General features: G+C 40.6%; 1 protein-coding gene across 1 annotated transcript in view; it reads left to right on the forward strand.

Annotated features, from left to right (window-relative positions):
- Positions 1-25,723, forward strand: part of CNTN5 (contactin 5) — a 624,505-nt gene that overhangs the window by 408,805 nt on the left and 189,977 nt on the right. Inside the window, exons 7-8 of the mRNA XM_087721123.1 lie at positions 3,644-3,739; positions 24,868-25,071. Coding sequence (XP_087577249.1) covers positions 3,644-3,739; positions 24,868-25,071 — 300 coding nt within the window. The remainder of the gene's footprint in view (positions 1-3,643; positions 3,740-24,867; positions 25,072-25,723) is intronic.

Below are 25,723 nucleotides of genomic sequence, written 5' to 3' on the forward strand. Positions count from 1 at the left end.
CGGCGGATGGAATTTGGAGGAGGCCTAATCTGTGGGATCTGATCGGTCTAGTGGAAGTAATTGGCAAACTATCAAATTGGCAAATTATCAACAAATTCCTACTGTTTGGGACATAATTTAGCATTTTGTTCCTATAATTAAGCTTAAATTCTCCTTTCAGAACTAAATGGTTAAAAAAAAATCAAATATTCAACCAAAATGAAACCATCTCAAGTAGTAGTGGTAATAGTGGTAGTGACAGCAGTAACAAGAATCAAATTATTTGTGCAAAAGAAGGATAAGGTCTCTATAATGCTGCCTGGAGAACAAATTTCCAGTTGCTTTCTCAATGACCTGTAACTCATACAAAACAGATATTTCAATGAGCAGTAGATTAAATTGTACTGCTTTAGTGATTGTGTGCCTGGCTTCCATGACCTCATTTTCCTTCATCTCTGTTTTTTTAAACTATTGATGTTAGCTTATTCTGGAAGCAAAACTGTTGCTTTTCACTGAGTTGTGAGCCATCCTTTACTTTTGCAAAAGGGGAGAATCCATTTGGGTGTGTCCTAGTCAATGTTCCTGCCGGTGTTTTGTTGCCACATGCGCGGCCGCTCACCCGCGCACCTTAGAGGGAACAGTGGTCCTAGTCAGTGCTGAAATTCATTTTTTTTTTACTACTGGTTCTGTGGGCGTGGCTTGGTGGGTGGGGTGTGACTTGGTGGGCATGGCAGGGGAATGATACTGCAAAATCTTCATTCCCACCCCACTCTGCGGCCAGCCAGAGGTGGCATTTTCTGGTTCTCCGAACTACTCAAAATTTGCCCTATCGGTTCTCCAAACTTCGGAAAATTTGCGCTACCAGTTCTCCGAACAACTGAAAATTTCTGCTACCGGTTCTCCAGAACCTGTCAGAACCTGCTGGATTTCACCCCTGGTCCTAGTTAATAAGAATACTATGATAGAAAAAATATTATGGTATGCCAGTTTGAGAGCCATGGAGAGAAAAACATTACAGAGTGTGGTGAACACAATACAAAACATGGTGGGCTGTCCCATGATACAGTGGTGGGATTCAAATAATTTAACAACTGGTTCTCTGCCCTAATGATTTCTTCCAAAAACCAGTTCACCAAACTGCTCAGAAAGTTAACAACTGGTTCTCCTGAAGTGATGCGAACTGGCTAAATCACACCACTGCCTTGATACCACTAGATGAGATCGTAGGGCTCACTGCCTTAGAAGAGTGAGGAAAATCCTCAGGAATGACTCACACCCTGATCAGCACTTCTTTACCCTCCTATCATCGGAAAGGAAATATAGAAGGGTAGCCAGCCACACAACAGGCTGAAGAACAGTTTCTATCCGTAAGCTGTCAGACTCCTGGATGAGAAAACTAAACATGTTTACTTAGAATAAGCTGTATATTATATGTGTCTGTATTTGTGTGTGTGTGTACGTATATACTGTATACCACTTCAAGAATGTATTACACTTCATTTTAGAAACAGGAAAAAAGTCCTATTTTGTCGAGAAAATAACTAGTAACATGGCTCAAAAGACTGTATGGGAGACAAACATAAGAAACAATTTGCATATTTTAAATCCTGTGTAAACATATAATTACATGAATGAAATGTACTTTTCTACTTTGCTGTTGTTTTCCAATTGAAATTAGCCAGAAATCATTTATTTTGTAAGGAATGATTTTTTGTTTGTTTTTATATTTCTTTTTTTTAAGTGCTGTTTAGCACAAAAGGAAAGGAAATCTGTACAAACAATAACATTGAAAGCTTTTTTCTCAATTAAAAAGAAAAAAAAGTTGCTCCATTGGCAGAACAACAAGACAATAAAAAACAATAAATGTGCTGTAAGGCTATGTGAGAATTAAAACATAATTCTTTTTTTTTTAAAAAAAAAATCTTGAACTTGAACTATTGTATACTCTTCAAATGATCAGAAAATAGGCCATGATTTCAACTGTCTTTTAAAAATAGATTTTATGGCAGTAAGCTCACTATCTCCAGCTCAACACAACCAGTCCAAGAAGGTCCTACTCTAATTTAGGATAGTGTGAGGCATATCCATAGCTGGAATCATAAGCAAAATCTTCCTACAACAGGAATTTGACAGAATTAGGCTTTTAAAATATTTTTTAAAAAATGTTCAGAGCTTTATAGTCTAATTTGAATGCCATGAATCATAATATCTTCTCAGCAGGGACTCATGGCACAGATTTCCCAGTGGAGCCAATAGTACAGGTGCTTTTTCAGAAGGCAACTGAACCAGAAGTAGTATTCAGCAGATTCTGACCAGTTCTGAAGAATGGGTAGCAGAAATTTTGAGTAGTTCGGAGAACCGGTAAATACCACCTCTGACTGGCCCCATCCCCATCTATTCTCTGCCCGTGACCCAACAAATGCATGTCCGACAAAACCGTGCCAACAAAACCGCGCTGACAAAACCGTGCCCGCCATCAACAAACAACATAATGGGACGCAAAAACAAGGGTTAGGGTTAGGGTTAGGATTAGGGTTATAACGTTGTTTTCGCGTCCCATTATGTTGTTTGTTGATGGCGGGCGCGGTTTCGTTGACGCGGTTTTGTCAGTGAGCATTTGTCGGGCGCACATTTGTCGGTGAACCTTCTCTGCCTCCTAAGTCCCAGCTGATCGGGAGGAAATGGGGATTTTGCAGTAACCTTCCACTGCCATGCCCACCAAACCATGCCATGCCCACTAAGTCACCCCCACAGAACCGGTAGTAAAAAATGTTGGATCCCACCACTGAACTGGACTTGTTTTTTCTTTGAAGAAATTTCACTTCTCACCCAAGAATGACCCTCTAAAATAGGGGTATCAAACTCGTGGCCCATCATGCACTGGCCACACCCACGCCCAGTTTAGCAAAGGGGGAAAAGCCATGATACATTATGTGATGCCGCCATGATGATGCAAGTTTAATACCCATGCTCTAAAAGGATGCAAATGACCAGCTGTTTGCAAGGAATATAAATCCTTCCATTTCCCACTATCCCGTCAGAGCTGAAGAAGCTTCTTGGATGAGAAGTGACATGTCTTCGAAGAAAAAAAAAAGAAAGTCCATTTGCCTCCTGAAAAAGCACCTTTGACCAACCATGACCTGGATGACTGAGAATCTCTACAGACCAATAGAGACAGTATTCCAGACATTTGTATGGTTTATTAGTTAAGTTGCAGTATCCTTTTTATAACACTCAAGAGCTTTAGCCAGAATACAGGTAAGACGCAAAGCTTCCTCACCTCCCTCTGTATCTCTTTCAATTGTACACAGAATGACTTTTTATTAGGGAAGAAATCAATAAGTGAGAAATTGTAAAAGAGCTATTAGATACCTGTTATAAACCGTCATATCACTCATTGGCTTTTGGCTGACACGTTTCTGCATCCCCTAAGAAATAATAAAAATGTCACATGGAACATCTCTATTTACTAGTTGCAATTAGCCAGAATACATTGAATTCAGAAGAAAGGGATGTTTTGTTCTCTTTGGGGCATGGCAAAAGGGATGTTTTTTTTTTTTTTTTTAGCATAAGAAAAAAGGAAGAATGGAAAATAACTCTGTATGGACACTTAATATTGAAAACGTTCTCCTTGCAAATCAAAAATGCAATCTTATGTTAACAGATCTGGGGAATTTCAGCGGACGAACACGAAGTGCCGTGTCCGTGAGGGAAGGTCAAGGTGTGGTGCTAATATGCTCTCCTCCACTTCACTCGCCAGGTAAGGTTGGCTGAATGTTATATTGATGGCAACTCTGTGGGCTCATAATTTTCAGCCGTGATCTTGATGGTGGATCAGTAAAGACTTTGATACCCCAGCTATCAAAAGGATAATTAAAGTCTGTGTCTCGTAAAAGCTTCTGAACCGGAGTTAGCATTTTTGAAATAAGGTTAAACCAATCCATTTTGCTCAGTGAATAGAAACAGCAATAGGCAGACAGTAGATAGGAGTCTCCCAAGGACTTTCTCCCACTCCTCCCCTCTCTCAGATCTCTTCTAAATGTCACTACTGAGAGAGAAGCTTGTTGGAAGTAGCTCAGTTGAAATTTGTTCATATAACCTTCTACCATATCCTATATAGATGTCGTTGCAGAGGACGGAGCTCCTGCCTCAACTTCTCATGAGGCATACATTAAAAACACAGATGGAGTAGGAAAGACAAGATGGAGAGGAGAAAGGAGAGGAATAGGAAAAAGGGAAGGGTAGAAGAAGGGGGGAAGGTTAAAAAAGGAAGAGAAAGGAGAGAAGGGAGAGGTGGAAAGGTGAGAAGAAAGAGAAGAAAGTGGGATAGGAAGGAGAGAGGAAAGAAGGCAGGGAAGCAAGGAGGGCAAGAGGGAGGGAAGGAAGGAGAGAAGGAGAGTAGATAGGAAGGAGGGAAGGAGGGAAGAAAGGAGGGAACTTAAGAGAAGAGAAAGGAAGGAGGGAAGGAGGAAAGGAGGGAGGGAAGATATGAGAGAAGAAGGGGGGAAGAAGAGAGGAAAGAGAGAGGGAAGGAAAGGTAGGATAGGAAAAGAAAGGAGGGAATGAAGGAGGGAAGGAGAGAAGGAGGGAGGGAAGGAAGGGGAGTGGGAAAGAAGAAACAAGGGAAGGAAAGAGGGAGGGAGGGGAGAAGATATCTAACCTCTGATGTCTATAAGGATTTTGATATTATGGGAATGTCTTGAAACGCAGTCAAATGTAAAGCGAAACAGTGAATGTTGTATTGTTTTTTACCAATTATTGGTTGTTGTATTTTTCTTTTACTAATAAAAATATTTAAAAAATAAAAAATAAAAAAATAAAAATAAAAAACACAGATGGAGCTTTCATACCATCAAGGCTGCCATCTTGGACTTATATACCTGATATATCTTCTTCATGGGAGACTCGTCCCGCATATGTGATGGAACTGGAGGAGGGGGAGATGGGCCACACCTCCCATGACAGCCAATCTGACCCTGAATTGTTAAATTATTTGAATACCATCACTGGCTGAGATGGTTTCTCAGGTACACTAGCCCTATACCTATAAAGGGCATTAAAGGTCATAACCAATACCTTGAATTGGACCCAGAAGCAAATTGACAAACAGTGCAGCTTATACAACAGGCTTGTAACATGGGCCACCCTTTGGCCTGTTCGTGTAGTAGCTGCTTTATGGGCCAGCTGTAGCTTCTGGTTGGTGGTTTTTGATAAATAAATATCAGGCTTTATTTTCTGATAGCTGAACTGAATGGTGTGCGGGCTTGCTCTGATCTGGATATATTGGCTAATATTGAAATAGCCAAAGGCCATTCCCTTTGGGATTATCTATACAAAAGCCACAGCATTGTTTCTATAGGAGAAGGACAGACTGTCAGCACCTCTCCATTAAATAATTAGGAAAGAAAGATCACGAGACTCCATGTGTGGAAATCAAGTGTACTTTTACTAATTAAAAATGATTAAAGGCATAGCGAAGCGAAATCTGAATATTTAGGCGCGAAAGTGATTGATATATAGAATAGCCCATTCCCCACCCCTTGGCATCACAGTTACAGTCCAATCATAATTCTCCCAAGTGTCAGGTGCAAGATAACTTCAAAAGGCATCACGAAGATGGAATGTCGGTGCCGTTAGTCCTGGCGGGAAACTCCCACGCATGCGTAGTCCGAACAACCGGTGAACTCCAGAACCTTCCTCCAGCACAATGAGTAACCCCTCCCAAATACCATGCCCTCCCTCCCCGTTTCATGGCAGCCGAAGCAACAGCAAAGCAGAGGCTGACACAGACAGAGCTTGGGGCTGGAGACAAAAGAGGAATCAGCCTGGAGTCATTACTTTTGTGTATTCCTGAACAAGGAATCACGAGCTGAGGCGGGAGGCAAGTCAACCAGAAGATGTTTATTGTAAACCAGAAATAACAGAACTGAACTACTTCGGGTTGACAGCTTTTTATATGGCAGCTGTCAACCCGGCAACCAATTAAAACCCATAATTTTCCCGCCAGAACGCTCCATGCGTTTTAACCAATGAGAGCCCAGATCCTGCACTGATTGACACCTGAGACACAACAATTACATTCCCACAAACATCCCACAAGCAACTATCATCACCATTAACAACCCCTTACTCCCTTGCGGGATAGAGTCTAGGCAACTCAATGGAGCTAGCAGAGTGTTTACTGGCCGGATGCCCTTCTGGTCACCAATGCAGAGTTTTGTTCAACAGCTACATTCTCACTGTGCCCATAGAGAGAAATACCTGCCTCTACCTAGGATTGAACTCACAGCCTTGTGATTGTGAGGTTAGCACTCCACCTCTCGGCCACCACACCTCTCCATCCCACAAGCAACTATGACTGATGGAAACAAATAAAACTAGAAATTACCCACCGTCATTTACCAACAGATTTCTTATCTACTGTAGGAGTCCTGGGAAAAGTCGCCAAAAGCCTTGATACTTTTTAATGAAGTCCTTACTTGTTACAGCTCTAGTTTTCTCTAAAATGATCTCTCTGAGTTCTACCACTTCTGATTGCAAGTTTAGCTTTGAGTGATTAAAAATGTTGAGTATATTCAAAGCCTGGGAGATGGTGTGGTTCTTCTCTATTATGTATGTTTTATTTATGTCAGGAGTTGACAACCTCTCTGGGCCATTGAGCACACAATTGCACTGAGGATATTACGGGAACTTTCTCAAAATGCCACAAAAGTCTGTGAAAAAGTAATGTTAGCCAGAAGCAAATGGTTTTTTTGTTAGTTCTTGCTGCATAAAGCACTTCTAATAAAGAGGCTCCTAGATACGTTTGGTAGTTTGTAGCATAACTTCTTTCTCTCCCTTTCCCTATATCATAAGTGAGTCAAGAAAATTCTCAGCTTTTTCATGTACAGTATATATTTATTTTAGCACGTAGGAATCGTTCAGAATAATCCGGCGTGTGGTAACATCTTTTAGAAAATGTTTCCATTTCCCTTGTCTCCTGACTTGTCATACTGAGCTACAGTGTCAGGAATTGACATAAAAATTGAAAGTTCCACAGGGATCTGTTTAGGACTCAAAGAAAAGGTTTCTTCTAAGTTTCAAAGCCGTAGATGGAAAATGTTGAAAAGTTGTATTAAAATGTACTTTAATAATGGGAATAATGCATCAATGTGAATTTTTTTTCTCAGGTTTCCTATAGAGGAGCCTAGAGATGTTCTTGAATTAATAACATATTTGATAATCAGATTTGTTATGATTATGGAAAATATTGTGCATAATGGGTGTGTATTTGAGTTTGTGTGTGTTAAGGTTTATACTTAGAATAAGTATGTCAGACATGGAAGCCATCTTTTACCATTGGGACTCCAGGCCTGGTACATTTTCTGTGGGAAAATGGGATGGGGGAATTATGCAGAGTGTGGGTGATATATAGCAATGACAACATTCTTTCTCAGAAAGTCAAGACCACCTGGCCCCACAGCTGTGATGGGGTGACTGGGAGGCATCTCCAGTTTGAGATGATGCCTGATTCGACCATGTGATGGACATGTGGGTGCTGGGCAAGGATTTGAATTTTCTTTTGGGTGGGGAAAACCTGGAAACTTCAGATTCGGGTTTTCCCAGATGTGCCAATATAACATCTCTCAGAGTTTCAGAGTTTTCTTTCATTGGGGGTGTTACTTGGAACCCTGACAAAGTAATTATTTTGCTATATAGATTTAGAGACTGTTTTGGATTGTTAAACTTGCATGTTGTTTATATGAAGTTTTGATTTGCATTTAGAGTAAAATATTATCTTATTATATATTTGTATTTGTACTGAGGAAAGTTGGGAGTCACATTTCTTTTTTTATTTCGGTCACTTTTTAAATTCTTCCCATTTAGATTCCATTTGCCCTTTTTTAAATCTCTTTTTTTTGTTACTTTGTATTTTATCTGTCTGTTGGTTTAATTAGTAAAGCATCAAGTCAACTGAGGAAAAACAAGAAAATGTGAGGAAGAAACTAAAGATTGTCTTACTTGGCTCTCTTTGGCATAAGAAGGAAAGGGAAATACTGTTAGATTTTCATTAATGTTAATACTTTGTGGTATGTCAAGTCTGGAGACAAACATCAGAAATAATGTTAGAACCCTATCAATATAGGGTAGCAGAATCTTGAAAGTTTCACAGTGTTTTTATCAGCAGTTACTGTTTATTTTCTCAAAGATCATCTCATGGTTCTTCTACACTTCCACTGTAGACAATAAAATTCAGTGGACCATTAACAAATGGAATACTGCCACACTTGGAATACTGCATTCAGTTTTGGTCACCACGATGTAGAAAAGATGTGGAGACTCTAGAAAGAGTGCAGAGAAGGGCAACAAAGATGATTAGGAGAGTGGAGGCTAAAACATATGAAGAACGGTTGCAGGAAATAGGCACGTCTAGTTTAATGAAAAGAAGGACATGATAGTAGTGCTCCAATATCTCAGGGGCTGCCACAAAGAAGAGGGAGTCAAGCTATTCTCCAAAGCATCTGAAGGCAGGACAAGAAGCAATGGGTGCAATGGGTGGAAACTAATCAAGGGAGAAGCAACTTAAAATTAAGGAGAAATTTCTTGACAGAACAATTAATCAGTGGTACAACTTGCCTCCAGAAGTTGTGAATGCTCCAACTGGAAGTTTTTAAGAAGATGCAGGATAACCATTTGTTTGAAATGGTGTAGGGTTTCCTGCCTAAGTAGGGGGTTGGACTAGAAAACCTCCAAGGTCCCTTCCAACTCTGTTATTCTATTCTATTCTAAATAGATCTCATCCTTGAGTTGACCTTGTCTAGGTTAAACAGTAAGCAGGATTAACTTTGGTTACTGCATGGATGGGTTTCTACCCATGAATTTCAAGATTCTTGACTAAATTAGAGGGTTAAAAATATCCTAGAAGACAATGGCAAATGATGCATGATGAACTACATGGATGTACTCAGATGGTCGCCAGATGTTGAGCTCAGTTGGAGGGCATTGCTCATCTGTCATATTAATGATAAATGATAGAATTATTCTAAGCAGGCATAAGGTGTCACATGGATATGGATAGAATGTTCTTTTTTGGGTTAAATAAAATAAGGGTGCTGGTGCCATAATAGATTCCTCATTCCAGCTTCACACACACACACACACACACACACACACACACACACACACACACATATTGATGATAGATAGATATAGATATCTATTTAGATTTTACAACCCCTGGTATGCCAAATATGGGAGGAAGATCACTACTTCCATTCTCTGTCCTTCGGCTCATCACAAGAGACCATCCAGACAGAAACCCAATATTTTTTACTGTTGCCTTTTTGGCAACAGTATAACATATATAACATAGATATAACAAATATAACATAGATATAGATGATATAGATATAGATATAGATATAGATATAGATATAGATATAGATATAGATATAGATATAGATATAGATATAGATATAGATATAGATATAGATATAGATATAGATATAGATATAGATATAGATATAGATATAGATATGCATATGCATATGCATATGCATATGCATATGCATATACATATACATATACATATACATATACATATACATATACATATACATATACATATACAGATGATAGATAGATAGATAGATAGATAGATAGATAGATAGATAGATAGATAGATAGATAGATAGATAGATAGATAGATAGTAGCTTTCATTCCACATATTTTAGAAAATGTTTCCATTTGCCTTGTCTACTGACTTGTCATACTGAGCCTGGAATTGACATAGAAGTTGAAAGTTCCAAAAGAATCTGTATAGGACTCAAAGGCATTTATGTTTAATGATACAAACAAATTTAAAAAGACCCCAAAATTGGACCTTTGGACTCTTTGGCCCAGAAAAGAGTTCTAGGTTAGCTAACAAAAAGGTAAAAAATGCCTGTAAAATGCATATATTTGTGTAGATTTTAAATACGTTAGAATAACTTACATGAGAAACTTTGTGTTTTAATTTACAAAGTAATGAATTTATAGAAGAAATGACATTTTAAAAAACCCCTGATTTATTGATACCTAGATAGCATTTGCATGAAAAACTTTCAGGTTTAATCCTGAATTTTTTTTTTTTTAAAAAAAGATCAGTAAGTGATACCAATTCTGAAAAGTACTGTCAATATGGATAATATAAGGTATCTCTATCTCTCTAGCTATCTCTCAAGGGGATGTGGTGGCTCAGTGGCTAAGACACTGAACTTGTTGATCAGAAAGGTCGGCAATTTGGCAGTTGAAATCCCTAGTGCCGCATAATAGAGTGAGCTGCTGTTACTTCTCCCAGTTTCTGCCAACCTAGCAGTTCGAAAGCATGTAAAAATGCAAGTAGAAAAATAGGGACCACCTTTGGTGGGAAGGTAACAGCGTTCCGTGTGCCTTCGGCATTACTTCATCTATCCATCTATCTATCGATCTATCTATCTATCTACGCAGACACACACGTATAGGTTAATCCTCTACAGCAGAAGTGGGTTCTGGCAGGCACTGCTGCTGGTTTGCTGATGGCTGCATGCTGCATGCGCATGCACAGTTCAATAAAAAAGGGGGGGGAAATTGGTTTGGGGGCATGGCAGGCCTGGGTCACTGCCGGTTCCAGCAACCCAGGCTGCCAAACCACTACCGGTTTGGCCGAACCAGTCTGAAATGATAGGAACCCACCACTGCTCTAGAGGGACATTTATATGAAGGAACTTTTCCTTCACTAAAATATACGTACATTCCAACATAATAATAGATACCATCTTATTAATTCCAACTCCCATTCCTCATTCCTGACAGTATCTTTATAACTGACTCCAGTCTAGTGAAATGGAGATTATTAAGCTCTAACTAGGAAAAAAAATGGGAAAAATGTTCAACTTTGGAGAAAATGAATCTGTGATGACAGCATAACTGAATAGGTGTGAAAGTTGTGTTGCTATGAATTTATATGAATTTTCCAATTAAAAACTGAAGGGCCGTGCATACTTCCCTCATCCCACAGCTGCTTCACCATTCTTCAATAGGAGTCTTATTTCAGTTGTCCACATTTTTTCCCTTTGGACAGCATGGGTTACTCTCATCAATATGATAATTATGGATCTTCCAGTGCTGATAGTTTGTCTGTTTCTACTCTCAGATCTCCAAGCATTTTGAATATTAATTTCTGAGCTGCTCATTAGCAAACTAATCACTTTTTGAGGTTAGCAAAGTTCTTACATCACAGCATGAGGATTTTGGCAGATATCCCACCACTTTTAGAATTTTCTTGCAAATAAGCATACCAATTATTCTGATGACTCTAGCGGCCAGTGGAGCTGCCAGCAGATTCAGACAGTGAGGAAGTTGGGGAGGAACATGAGCCAGTCCTGGAGTCTGGGGAAGGCTCTGATGAGGGCTCTGTGTCGGAGGCAGAGAGGGGGCCAGAGCCGTATGCCAGTTATCAGCTGCCTTCAGAGGCAGACATCAGTGAGGCAGACAAACAGCTGGAGCCTGTTCCCAGTGTGCACATGCACTGAGATGCAAGATGAAGGGAACAGCTAAAGAACAGGGGTCAACTTGGGAGTAAGGCCGCAGGTGGATGATGAATGGCCCCTCTCAGAGGAAATAAAAGAGGAGCAAAAGGGGAGTGGAGTTTGCAGGAGACAATCAGTTCACTTAATTGGTTTGTGACTCTCCGAGATTCCTTGCCATGTTTTACAGATATCGTCCTGTCAGCTTTCCAAGCCAGATAAGGTCTGTGACTGCATATCCTCCCTTGAAAGACTTTACTGGATGTGAATGAGCAGAATTCACAATAAATTAATAAAAGTGTTCTTGTCGGGACAAGGAGCTTCATGCTCTTGGGAAGCCTAGATCAAAACAGTACCCTTTTATCTACCTGTGAACTAGAATTGGGCTTGTCTAAGACACTCACACTGTATTCCTATCCTGGATTCTGGGCCCTTTTACCTAACCATCTTCTTGGTACTTCCTCCTGTTTCTCAAGGCCATTCCTTCTTCCCTCAACACCTTACAAGTATTAGTAACACTGTTTCCTATTCACGATTCCTGGCTATCAACCCTTGGGACGCCACCTTTGCCTGGCATACCTAACAAACCAACATCCCATATTTGTGAGTGTACAACTGGTTCTAGACTGTTTGATTAGAGCACTATATCATTAAATGAAATAGAGCTGTGAAAATTCATCAGGCTGCCTGTGAAGAGACAAATGACCTACTACATGGATATTTGCAGATCATTTAAGATATCTCAGGATGCTATGTGTAAACAAATAAGTAAATTAAAGGAAACATGGGTGATGCATTGTCTCTTTTGCTGAAAGTGTATTCCTAGGAAGTGAACATCACATATTAGCTGCTGTAGCCGAGAGTTTGGAGAGGAGCTATAATCAGGGGATGCAGCCTTGGACTCAAAGTAAGACAACAGATGGCTATGCATGATCACTAAATAACAATTACTTGACAAGAGGAAGATAAATGGGAGCAGGTTACTGGTTTCCCAGTAGCTCCCTGTGATATATAGGATAACAGAGACTCAGCTGCATTTTATGTATATGTAAGATGAGGTGAGAAAGTCAGATTTTGCTCGGCAAGGAACTGTGTGAATAATAACTGGATAAGAGTGAGGCTGATAGTGATTTATTAGTCTAACACATGGCTAAACAGGAATATTGGCATCATTAGGCAGCTGATTAACTTTTGATAAATTGGGTTGTCTGACTTCCCTACCTGTGTTCCCAATTATTTTAATTGTCTCCCACACCTCTCCACTCAGAAAAAGCCCCCCCCACCTCCCCCCCCAAAAATCTCAAGTTTTAGGGCCCCAGCTTTTCATAATTGGAGGTGTTCTATAGTTGAAGGGCATCTGAGACACTGAATGTCCAGCATTCTACTATTTTACATGCTCACAGCATATTTAAATGGCTTACTGAATTATTACATATTAAGCTAGCCCAGCTGGCTGGCTGGCTGACAGCATTCAGCACACTAACACAAGCACACACCCCACAAGGTGTGAAGGTTAATATTAACCAAGCACAGTATATTTATCTGAGTGCTGCCATTTGGTCTTTTGCTGATCTGGTTAACTGCTCTGTGTGCTCTGCAGAATAATCTTTGGTGAGGGCACCTTTGTTTTCATATTCATTTGTTGAAGGCCAGAACAATGAGACATTGTCCGAAGAGTGGCTCAAATCCAGCTTACTATACATGTGAGATCCTTTGCTATTATCAGTGGCAACATCCATAGAGCCTGGAATGCTCTGCCTGATTCCGTTGTTACATCCTCAAACCCCCACAGCTTCAACCTTAAATTGTCTACCGTGGACCTCACCCCATTCCTAAGAGGTCCGTAAAGGGGGCGTGCATAAGCGCACCAGCGTGCCTACCGTCTCTTTCCTACTTTCCAGTGGTGGGTTCCAGATCCCGTCACAACTGGTACACTGCGACATGGCTGGGCATCTACCACAGGCACCCACGCTGTGCATGCACGTGCACCCACCGCCCTGCGACACTCCAGCTGCTCGGCAGAGGTCGCACAGGTGCTGTATGCTGCGCGAGCAAGCGCAAATGGCCCAGTTGGCTTAAATACAGGTGAGAAATGAGGGAGGGCAGGTGGGCACTCCAAAGCACTGTTCCTGTACGGTGGCCACTGCTCCCAGCAGCCACCGGTATGCCCATACCAGGGTGCACTGGCCTGAACCCACCACTGCTACTGTCCCCATTTACTTGTATTCATTTCCTTTGTCCACATCCATGTTCATACTTGTACCTGCTATCCTGTATATGTTAGCTAATTCTAAGACTGAACTTCTGAATTGCTCAAATGTAGGTGACACTTGAAAGAATTGTTTGGGTTGTTCTGTGAGAGATTAGACCTATGCAAAGCTTCAAAGGACTCCTTCACTTCAATGATGTTTTGAAGAAGCAATTCTTTCAGTTCAAATTGTGAGCAAGGTGTCCACATTCAAAAGTAGTTTTCCTTTGTCATCCATTGTTGGCATCCTCTAGCACTTCCATACTTGGAAAAGACTTCTGCACTTGTTACTTAAATAATGGGCAAAGCCAACAGAATGAATCAAACTACCTCACTGATGCAAACATGGAATTCCAGTTTTCAGATTCAGATTAACAGAGTTAGAAGAGACCTTATACATCATCCAGTCCAACCCCACCACTCAAGCAGGAGACCCTACACCATTTTTGACAAATGGCAGTCCAGTCTCTTCTTAAAAGTCTCAAGTGATGAAGCACCCACAACTTCCAAAGGCAACTTCTGTTCCATTGGTTGATTGTTCTCATTGTCAGAAAGTTCCTCCTTATTTCTAGGTTGAATCTCTCCTTGGTCAGTTTCCATCCATCATTCCTTGTCTGGCTTTCAGGTACTTTGGAAAATAGCTTGACCCCCTCCTCTTTCTGGCAGCCCCTCAAATATTGGAACACTGCTATCATATCTCCCCTGGTCCTTCTCTTCACTGGACAGTTCCTGTAACTGTTCTTCATATGTTTTAGTCTCTAGTCCCCTAATCATCCTGGTTTCTCTCCTCTGCACTTTTTCTAGAGTCTCAACATATTTTTTATAATGTGATGATCAAAACTGGATGCAGTACTCTAGGTATGGTCTTACTAGGGCTTTATAGAGTGTTTTTTTCCTTACGCTTGGTTGAGATCATTGCTATTGCTGCACCATTTTGAACACTACTGGTAGCAGGATTCCGTTCCTTCAGATTTGCAACCAGCCAGTCTTCCATTGAGGACTTATATACTGAATGGCTCTGGAAGAAGGCTGAGAAAGTATCTACAGACCCCTCATATCCTGAACATAATCTATTTAAACCTCTCCCGCAGTGGTGGTTTTCAATTTTTTTTTAGAACTTCTTCTATAGGTGTGGCCTGCTTTGTGGGAGTGGCTTGACGGCCATGTGACTGGGTGGGCATGGCCAACTTGTAAAATATGGTGAAACTCACTTAACAAGGCTCTTGCTTAGCAACCAAAATGTTGGCTCAGAAACTATGGCATTGAAGTGTGCAAATCTTAAAGCTGTCAAGTTACAAGACCCTTGCACCCGTAACCCTTTAGGAAAAAAAACCCCAGGGGTGTTCAAACATGATGGCTTCCCAGACTTGGGAAACATGACCTAAATACCTCTAGCACATGAATGCTCCTTGGCTTTCAAAGCAGTTTTTCCCCCCACTGTGAAAACCTTCTTAATGTTACATGGTGTCCCCTTAGACCTTATCTCTGCAGGCCAAAAACATCCAGCTCTTTCAACCACATTACATTAAATAATGCTGATACTGGAACCCATGCTACCTATCTATGGAGACCAAGCTTTTAAAAATGTGGCATCGAGGATTGCATTCATTCTTATTACAATATTTATCCTACACCCTTAGGGTTACCAAAACTCATGAGGTTGATAGTGCTCTTTTTTTTCCTGTTTTGGATCTCTTTCCAGCTGAAAGAAATGTGCCCCCTTAGATTTATGGATTCTATGTTTACTATCCTTTGAACTAGGATAGCCGATGAGGAGACGGGGGGGGGCATTCTGTGATAGTCACAAAGCCATTCAGTTCATAAGTGCAGAATCAGCTTTTTTTCATGTCTACCACATTAACTCATCTTTGGTAGCTCTGTGCAAAGTAGCAAGAGAGAAAGAAATCCCAAAGATTTATCACAGTAATTAAAGTTGAATAAAGGCAAAGACACAGTCTGTGGTTTTATTTGGCCAGGTATGTATGTGATAGATCAAGAACAACGAAGAGCTCAAAAGGAAGCAATTTCATTTCTAGGTAATAAATAGATGGTATCACCTCCTCCTACGTGGAATATTCCAGCCACAACAAATAAATTGCTTTCATTAAAGACTTGCATGGAGGATTAATGAATATTGATAATAAGCTGTATGTGAAAATATACCATTTACTGTAGACAGAAGGGAGGGAGTATGGATATATGGGGCATAAGAAAAAACGTTAAATCTTTTAACCTCTACTGTAGGTGTCTCCCTGGTTTTGGAATAGGATGTGCAGTTTTTTGGACTCAGAAAAATAAATGTTTTTTTCACAAAAGTAATCTACGGTTTGCCTCAAAAAGAGCATGGCTCCTAATTTGTATTTGTATTTATTAGTTTGTCAAACATGTACAAGATAGTAGGTATACATATAAACATGGACATGAAGGAAAGAAATGAATACAAATAAATGGGGAAGGTCGGACAGGGACGGTTGGCACGTTGGTGTGCTTATGCACGCCCCCTTTATGGACCTCTTAGGAATGGGATGAGGTCCACAGTAGACAGTTTGAGGTTGAAGCTATGAGAGTTAGAGGTAGTGGTGGGTTTCAAAAATTTTTAGAACCTCTTCTTTAAGTGTGGCCTGCTTTGTGGGAGTGGCTTGCTGGCCATGTGACTGAGTGGGAATGGCTCACAGCCATGTGACTGGGTGGGAGTGGCTTACCAGCCATGTGACTGGGTGGGCGTGGCCAACTTGTAAAATGTGGTGAAACTCATTTAACAATGCTCTTGCTTAGCAACCAAAATGTTGGCTCAGGAACTCTGGCATTGAAGTGTGCAAGTCTTAAAGCTGTCAAGTTACAAGACCCTCGCACTCTTAACCCTTTAGAAAAAAAACTCCAGGGGTGTTCAAACTTGACAGCTTTAAGACTTGTGGACTTCAACTCCCAGAATTCCTCCTCTCACTTTTGATCTTGATGATGTGCGGACGGGCGGGGACAAGCTGGAACCGGTTCTAAACGCACTGTAGATTTGTGGAACTTCTTCTATAGAAGAACTTAGAACTGGCAGGAACCCACCCCTGGTTAGAGGATGTAACAATGGAGTCAGGTAGAGCATTTCAGGCGTTGACCACTCTGGTGCTGAAGTCGTATTTTCTGCAATCAAGTTTGGAATGGTTTACCTTAAGTTTGCATTGATTGTTTGCTTGTGTATTATTGAAGTTGAAGCTGAAGAAGTCGTTGACAGATAAGACATTGTAACAGACAAATTTGTGTACTGAGCTTAGCAGCCGGTGCAGTTCCAGATTGTCCATTTATTATACTGTAATTTGAGGCATGGTGATGGACAGGGATTCACACAAACACTTCTCCCTTCCATTAGGATCCTTATAAAACTGATCAATCACTTTCTAAATTTCAGTAGATCTTTATACTCAAATGCTTCCAAAAGAAAGCTAAAGTCTGGTGCCTTAATCACTTCAACACCCAAAAGTTGTAAATAATAAGGTTAACTGGGAGGTAATGGCTCGATCATAGCATTCCACCAGGATGCTAATTAACAATTAATTCTATCATTCAGGATTTTTGCCCTCCTACATTTCTTATTACACTGTGGTAAATGCTAGATAAGTTGCATTCCTTTCAGACATCTATATTTGTGGTTTTTGGTGGAGATCATTCTGCGATCTGTGCTAATTTGTTGACACCTCTTTGAGATTAGAAATCTAACAGATAGCTGTCAAAATATAATATACTGGTTGATAAACTGGCGTTGCCCAAGTATTTATTTATAGGGGGAAATATCCGGACCAAACATAATTACTAATGTTGGATTTTCCCCCTTATCAGAGGGAGCCCCCTTGTGGAGTACTGTGAATCATTACTATGGCAACTCCACTGGCTGCACAGTAGAAGCCATTTTACGGCAGTATAGTAGAAACCATTTTAAGGTGCAACAGGCTGTATCTTAACAGAACACACACCCCGAGGGATTTTAGGGGTGTCTTACCCCCACAGAATTTGTTTCCAGAGAATAAGCCATCTGTGTACCAAGTTTGGTTGTAATTGCTCAAGGCATACCAGAGTTATGCTGGAACATACATACACACACACACACACACACACACACACACACACACACACACACCTGTTTATTGTCTCTCTGTGTGTGTGTTTGTGTGTGTGTGTGTGTGTGTGTGTGTGTGTGTGTGTGTGTGTGTATGTATGTATGTATGTATGTATAGTAGCTGAATATTTCTTGAAACAAAAAGAAAATAAGCTTATGTTCCATGAAGGTGTTGTAACAGAATCTTAAGAGTTTTCCCTGTCTTTATGTTTAAGAAAACTAGGGAGGGTTAAATCTGAGACACTTCTTCAAATTACATTTCTACCCCGATTCAGATTTCTCTTGTCTGATCATTGTCTTGGTTGCAGCCATCTCTACCCCTTGTTCCTCAAGGTTATTCTTTCTGGCCATTACAGATAATTAATGTCTCCATCCAAGGCTGGACAAGTGAAACATTTTGTGTTTTTGAACAGTAGCAGTGGATTTTTCTATTATAGAACTAACCTTGACATTTCTATATTTAGAGTCAGAAGTGACAAGTCTGTCAGGGAACTGGAGTGAAGCTGCCTGAGAGCTAATATTGGGTGTTAAAAGTTCAACAACATGGAAACATCAGGAGGAGGAGATGAGATAATAGAAATGGAAAATATGAATATGAAGGTGGATTGGAAACCTTTATGATAGCTGTAGAAAAAGACAGTCTTTCACAGCCTCTTATCAGTTCTCTCCTTTCTTATTGTTTTTCTAGTGTAGCTGTAAGGAATTGCAGGCAGAATATGGAGAGAAGAAGGCCTCTGGATCAGCATGGGGGTACATGTTAGACCTAGGTGAAATATATAGTCATCCTGAACAAGATTTCTGCTTCAAATCCTGAAGAGCTGCTAATAGTACTGAGAATATTAATTTACTTGAAGTGTGGGCTTGTGTGTCTGGGGACCCTAGTGATGACAAATGGCATCCATTGTGAAAGTATTGTGTATGATTGTCAGTTATCAATGACATAATTTGTGACTCAGAAATTTTATTAATTGTAACAAAGCATAAAATACAAAAATATAAAGAAAGACGAAGGTAAAATAGGGGAGGAAAAGGGAAAGAGAGAAAAGTAGAGGGTAGAGAGGGGAAAGGAGAAAAAAAGCATTGACTTCCAACTCATTTTGGTGTCAGAGTTTGTTGCAGAAGTCACACCCGGAAAGCACACCCAGATAACTGATTCAGCAGGATTCATTAACTTCTTTATATACATATTAACACATGAGTAAATGTACAATACAATAGTGGATTCTCCAATGTGGTAGTAGTTACAGGCAAAACACAGGCAGAAGAGAGATTTGTTTTCCATTTCAAATTCAGAGAGCAGACTAGATTAGTTCTCTTGCACAGACTCAAAGCTACATAGGTAAGCCACGCCCAGGCTCCAAGCCATCTGGTATAGCTCAGTCACCAAATAGTTCCCATTGGCTGATCCAGTGGCCATGCCTATACATTGGCTGACCTTGTTACCATGTCCTTTTCCAGCCAATGGCTGATCTGTTGCTATGTCCTACTCCAGTTCATGAATATTCTGACAAAAATATGATCATAACATGAAATCTCAAATTTTTACTTTTATAGAATAGTATATACTAGCCATTTCTATAACACCAAACCAATCTAACCAGCAAAACCCAAAATCAAAGTTTCATTGTTTTCTACCTCAAGCACAAAGTCCAAAAGCAGTTTCCAAGTAGAAACAAAATTAAATGTGTTCTTTTCTTTAATCAAAATAGTCAATTTAATCATTTCTGCTAATTCTATCAACTTTTGCAGCCATTCATGCATTGTGTCCTTCCATCAGTGTGTACAACATTAAAGTTCCCCCAAAAAATTCTAAGCTCTTTATCCATTAGACCTGAAAGAAAAATCTTTGGTTTTATCTTTACGTTCACTTTAAGAATCTTCTGCATTAAGATATGAATTCTACTCCAATATTTCTTTGCTTTATCTATGAATGATAAAAAGTTCCTTCTTTACATTTACAATGACATCATTTAATCATCTCCTTAATAATATCTGTGACAGCCTACAATCAGCTACAGATCTCTAGCATCCTGGCATGTATACATTTAGCCATACATGATCTTTTTAGCTTATATCACCCTAAATGTAGGGGAGAGAAAGAGTGCATAGGTTCTCATTTCTTCCCCTCTGAGAAGGAGGAGGAGAAAGTGCAGGAATTGGGAATATTTAGTTTAATGAAGGCAAGGGACTTGGGGAGACATGCTAGCAGTGTACCAATATCTAAGGGCTGCCACAAAGAAGAGGCACTCTACCTATTCTCTATAGAACCTGAAGGCAGTACAAGAAGCAATGGATGGAAAGTAATCAAGGAGAGAACCAACCTGTTGTGGTCCTCCAGCATGGGACCAGGGCCGCCAGTTATTAGCTGCCTTTGTAGTTGGGGCAGAAGAACAGCTGGAGCCTGTTCCCAATGTGCATGGACAGAGCTGCCAGGAGAAGGAAACATCTAAGGAACAAGGGCTGACTTGGGAGTAAAGCCACAGGTGGACGGAGAATGGCCCTTCCCATAGGGAATAAAGAGGAGCGAAAGGGGAGGAGAGTTTGCAGGAGACCATTAGTTTGCTTAATTAGTGTGAGGATTTGTTCATGACTCTTAGAGACTCCTTGCCAGGTATTTTCTGCTAAAGGTAAAGGTGAAAAGTTGGAAGATATTGGCCTGGCAGCTCTCCAAGCCTGTAAGATCTGTAGTTGTAAATTCACCCTTGAAAGACTGTTTGCCGGGACTTACTGCATGTGAATGAGAGGAATTCACATTAGCTTAATAAAAAGGGGTTTTGTTGGGACAAGGAGTCTGCTTCGTGATTTTTGTGAAGCCTAGGTCAGAACACAACCTAGCACTATGGAGAAATTTCCTGACAATTAGAAATCAGTGGAACAGCTTGCCACCAGTGCTGTGAGTACTCCAACACTGGAGGTTTTTAAGAAGACATTGGACAGCCATCTGTCTGAAATGGTATAGATCTGCTGCCTAATCAGAGATTGGACTAGAAGACCTCCAAGGTCCCTTCCATCTCTGTTATTCTGATAAAGTCTTCAGGGAAATAGAACAAGAGAAATTAATGCCTGTCAAGTAAAAATAGATGCTAAGCAGTGTTAGATGCTTGAATTTATGGATATGAGGAAAAAGCTGGGGAAGACCACGAGTAATATTTACAAAGAAAAATTGGGGGGGGAGAGAAATTGGAGAGGAAGACAAAGAACATTTCTAGCTCTCCCAGATGACTTTGAGGGAAATGTTAAAGAAAGAGAAAGAAATAAGATGTGGGAAGAAAATGCCAGAGGCAGAAGGTCACCTAGCCAGTACAATGAGACGCAGATCTATCTGTGCGATCGCTGAGAGACAACAAGGATTTGATGGCACATAATTAATCAATCAATAGCTCTCCTTTATATTTACTCAACTCTCCAAGTTGCATACATATACAATAGGTAATTGGATGAAATTGCTTAGCCAGAGTCAAACTTCTAGTTTAAGTAGAATTGAGAGAGATGGAAACTTGCTTGGGAGGAATTTATTTTATCTAACCGTAAATAAATCTCAGCTTGGTGTTTGTCAGAAAATAAAGTTAAAATTAAAAGTTGCTTTACTGTGCTGATAAACACACTGACACACACACACTCACACACATACTGAACACAAAGAGAAAGAGAGAGAATCATACCCCATGGATCTGCAAAAGCTTCTGATCATCTTACTACACAAGTTACTACTCACTACATAAATATTAGTTACAATATTTGTATGATTGTATGAGGTGTTTGTCCCCATCTTGCTATTACTGAGATGTGTTATGGCAGCCTATGGATAGAGAGGGTTTTTTTAGACATCCTTTGCAGTATTTCTCAACCACAGCAAGGCTGGGGAATTCTGGGACTTGAAGTCTGCCATCTTAAACTTGCTGAGGTTGGGAAATACTGCTTAGACTACTTATTCCAAAGAACAGCATTATGTTCCCCTGCTTTTATGAATTATGTCTTTGTTCATATGACTCTCTGATCGCTAGCCAACCTACATTGAGCAAACTTAGTGGTGTGAGCGGTGGGTTCAATAGCAATAGCAGTTAGACTTATATACCGCTTCATAGGGCTTTCAGCCCTCTCTAAGCGGTTTACAGAGTCAGCATATCGCCCCCACAATCTGGGTCCTCATTTCACCCACCTCGGAAGGATGGAAGGCTGAGTCAACCTTGAGCCGGTGAGATTTGAACTGCTGAACTGCAGATAACAGTCAGCTGAAGTGGCCTGCAGTACTGCACCCTAACCACTGCGCCACCTCGGCTCACCACACACACACATACTGCCACCGGTTCACCACACACACACATACCTGCTTGCTTTGTGCATATGCAATGGCCTCAAAAGCATGCCTCAATAGGATGGCATTGAGATGGGGCAGATGGGCAAGCCCACTTGCAATTTCTGCTACCAGTTCGGGCAAACCGGTCTGAACCGGCTGAATACCACCTCTGATTATTGTGCACAGTCAGAAAGCTGAATTAACCAAATGAACCATTATCATCAAGATGAAGAGTAATTGTGCATGGCAACCTGCTTTATTCCCATTTTTTTGAGTGTTGAAAGTAAAAGGTATATTATTAGTTCGGCCTCTTGATTTCTGATGGGTTGCAGGTAGCTCCAGTGATGGGAGAAAAAAATTCTGAGGCCGTTTGCGCCTAATTTTTGGGAGGGGTTTACAAAGTTATAAATGAAGAGGTAAACTTCTTCCATACCTATCTTTAACCATGACTCACTATGCTTCCACTGCCAGTTTTTCATGACAAAATGACTGAATTTACAAAATATTATTTTAGAACAATATTAGGTGCGGTAGGGAGTGGTGGTGGTAAGAATAAAGGAATTGCCTCTTAGAGGTCTCACATTTTTATTCCTAGCTTTAATTGTTCTGAATAAATAAAGATGGGAAACCTAAAACCTAAACCCCAACCAAAACCCCTAACCACAACCCCAAACCCAAACCCAAGCCCAACCCAAGCTCAACCCTTACCCCAACCCCAACCCCTAACCCCAACTCCTAACCCTAATCATAACGCTAAACCCTAAACCCTATACCCTAACCCTAACCCTAACCCTAACCCTAACCCTAACCATAATTTATTTCTGAATAAATAAGGATGAGAAAAATTGCACCCCTCAAGCTTGATAACATAATCTCAAGAGGGGCAGAGAACTGCAAATTGCTTAGTCCTTCTTTAAGGTCTGGAAATATGAGATGCAGTTTGCTTTTCTGTCATCTCTGGGAACTAAAATTAAATACGGTGGTTTCGTATGGCATTTAACATACGGTATAATATATTTCCAAGCGCTGTTCAGCAAAAGTCCATGCAATGTTAATACTAATTCCCTCTTACGTATTTGGCATATTTTATTGCTTCCTATTCAGCATAGCTCAGTGATGAGTAATAAATTTATCCACAACTAATCTTAAATCGTCGAGTTTTAATTCCTCGCACTAGGAGTTAGTCAGATTGTAGAACATTGGAATCAATTGGAGATCTTATTTGGCATGAAAATCCTTTATATCTACATGTGCTGAAAATATTTATTCATAGCTAAGTGTTGTGGCCCAGCAGGAGCCGTTGGAGCTGCCACCAGACTCCAACAGCGAGGGGCCCTATGAGATGGCTCTGGAGGAGGTAGAGGACCCTGGACAGGGTTCCGACTCCGAGCAAGGCACAGAGAGGCTGGTTGGCCACCAGGAGGTGCCTGAGCCTTGGACCAGTGGGGAGGAGACAAGGGAGTGTGATCCCGACGTCATGAATTGGAGCAGTGGGGAGGAGCCAAGGGAGTTGTTCCAGGATCTCCGGCACCGAAGAGCTAATAGGCGTAAGGAGCAGTTACGCAGTTACAGGAGATAATTGCACTCAGCTGGTGGTAATTAGGCTCCTCTCAAGACTATAAAAGGAATGAGTGTGCACACGCCCTTTTGCAGGAGTCAACGTATTCATTACAGTTGGAGAACTCTCGTGGCTACCTTGGCAGCTGGATTGCTGCCAAGGTTAGTCTATGCTAGATTGCTGCCAAGGCCTGGACTATGCTGGCTTGCTGCCAAGGACCTGTTTCTGTGTTAATAAATCCTTGAAGTATCTTTGTCTCGGCGTGCTTTGGTGTAGGACGAGGGGGGTCAGAACAGCTAAGCATGCATGTTTTCCAAATTCATTAAAAATAATAATGATAAACAAATGTCTTTGTAAAAAAAAAGCTGCCCCATAATCACTGAACATCTGCCTTGGTCCATGGAGAAAAGTAATGAAGTTAGATATATTCCCTTTTTTTAAAACAAATTCTTTATTATTAAAAAAAAAAAGTTGGATATGGTACAACTGTCCTGGTGTTATGTCCACCATACAAAACTAAAGTGTAACACAAATATCTTATGTATTCCGCATACATTACTAATTATATACACATATTTAACCTCTTATCAACATTACATTTACATAATATAATACATTATATTACATCTTCTTCCGATCTATACATCCTTGTTCTTTTCTGTTCCAACTTCTATTCCTCAAATCCAACCATTGGTAAAATCTATTCCAAATCTCATAGTATTCTGTCTGTCCTTTGTTTTTTAATTCCAGCGTTAGTCGATCACATTCTGCACCATCTAATATTTTCTTTATTGTTTCCTTTTCTAGAGGTATGTTCTCACACTTCCATTGTTGGGTATAAACTATTCTCGCTGCTGTTATGATATGTAACGTTAAATATGTTAACCCTTTACTCTGACCTTCTTTTATAATTCCTAACAAGAATAGTTCTGGTTTAAATTCCAATTTCTGTCCAGTCATTTCTTCCAACCACATTTGACTCTTTTGCCAGTAGTCTTTTACCTTTCTATATTTCTACCACATGTGGTGGTAGGTGCCCAGTATTTGGTCACATTTCCTGCAATTCCCTTTTTTCAAACATATGTAATTTGCTCTCTTGAGTTCAGTGGTCTTGCCGCAAAGAGATTCAAAGTATCCGCCTCTTTATTTTACAGAGATCATCTACAGCTGGGTATTTAATGCGTTCCCCTCCTTTGTGGCAGAAGACAGCAGGCGTTTCATCTCCCAGGAAACAGGCAACCTCTATATATCCAAAGTGCAGCCATCAGATGTTGGGAGTTATATCTGCCTCGTGAAGAACACAGTGACAAATGCCAGGGTCCTTAGTCCTCCAACTCCATTAACACTTCGAACAGATGGTAAGTTAGTTGTTTCTCAAAATCGAAATGTATTGGAGGGGGGGGAGCATAAGGATTGTTGTCTATGGAGATTCTTTGACAACCAGGTCATGGTTGTCCAAAGGACAACTTGTTCTGACCTAGGCTTCCTGATAAAGCATAACTCAAACCAGTGGTGGGTTTCAAAATTTTTGTAGAACCTCTTCTGTAGGTGTGGCCTGCTTTGTGGAAGTGGCTTGCTGGCCATGTGACCAGGTGGGAGTGGCTTGCCAGCCATGTGACTGGGTGGGAGTGGCTTGGCAGTCATGTGACTGGGTGGGCGTGGCCAACTTGTAAAATGTGGTGAAACTCGCTTAGCAACCATAATGTTGGCTCAAAAACTCTGGCATTTGAAGCACGCAAGTCTTAAAGCTGTCAAGTTACAAGACCCTTGCACCCCTAACCCTTTAGAAAAAAAAACCCCAGGGATGTTCAAACTTGACAGCTTTAAGACTTGTGGACTTCAACTCCCAGAATTCCTCCTCCAGTCATGTTGGCTCAGGAACTCTGGCATTGAAGTGTGCAAGTCTTAAAGCTGTCAAGTTACAAGACCCTTGCACCCTTAACCCTTTAGAAAAAAACCCCAGGGATGTTCAAACTTGACAGCTTTAAGACTTTAAGGTTTAGATAGGAC

The sequence above is a fragment of the Thamnophis sirtalis genome, unplaced genomic scaffold (assembly GCF_051295495.1).
Source record: "Thamnophis sirtalis isolate CommonGarterSnake01/CBP01778 unplaced genomic scaffold, rThaSir2_p1.2 scaffold_8, whole genome shotgun sequence".
NCBI classification, from domain to species: domain Eukaryota; kingdom Metazoa; phylum Chordata; class Lepidosauria; order Squamata; family Natricidae; genus Thamnophis; species Thamnophis sirtalis.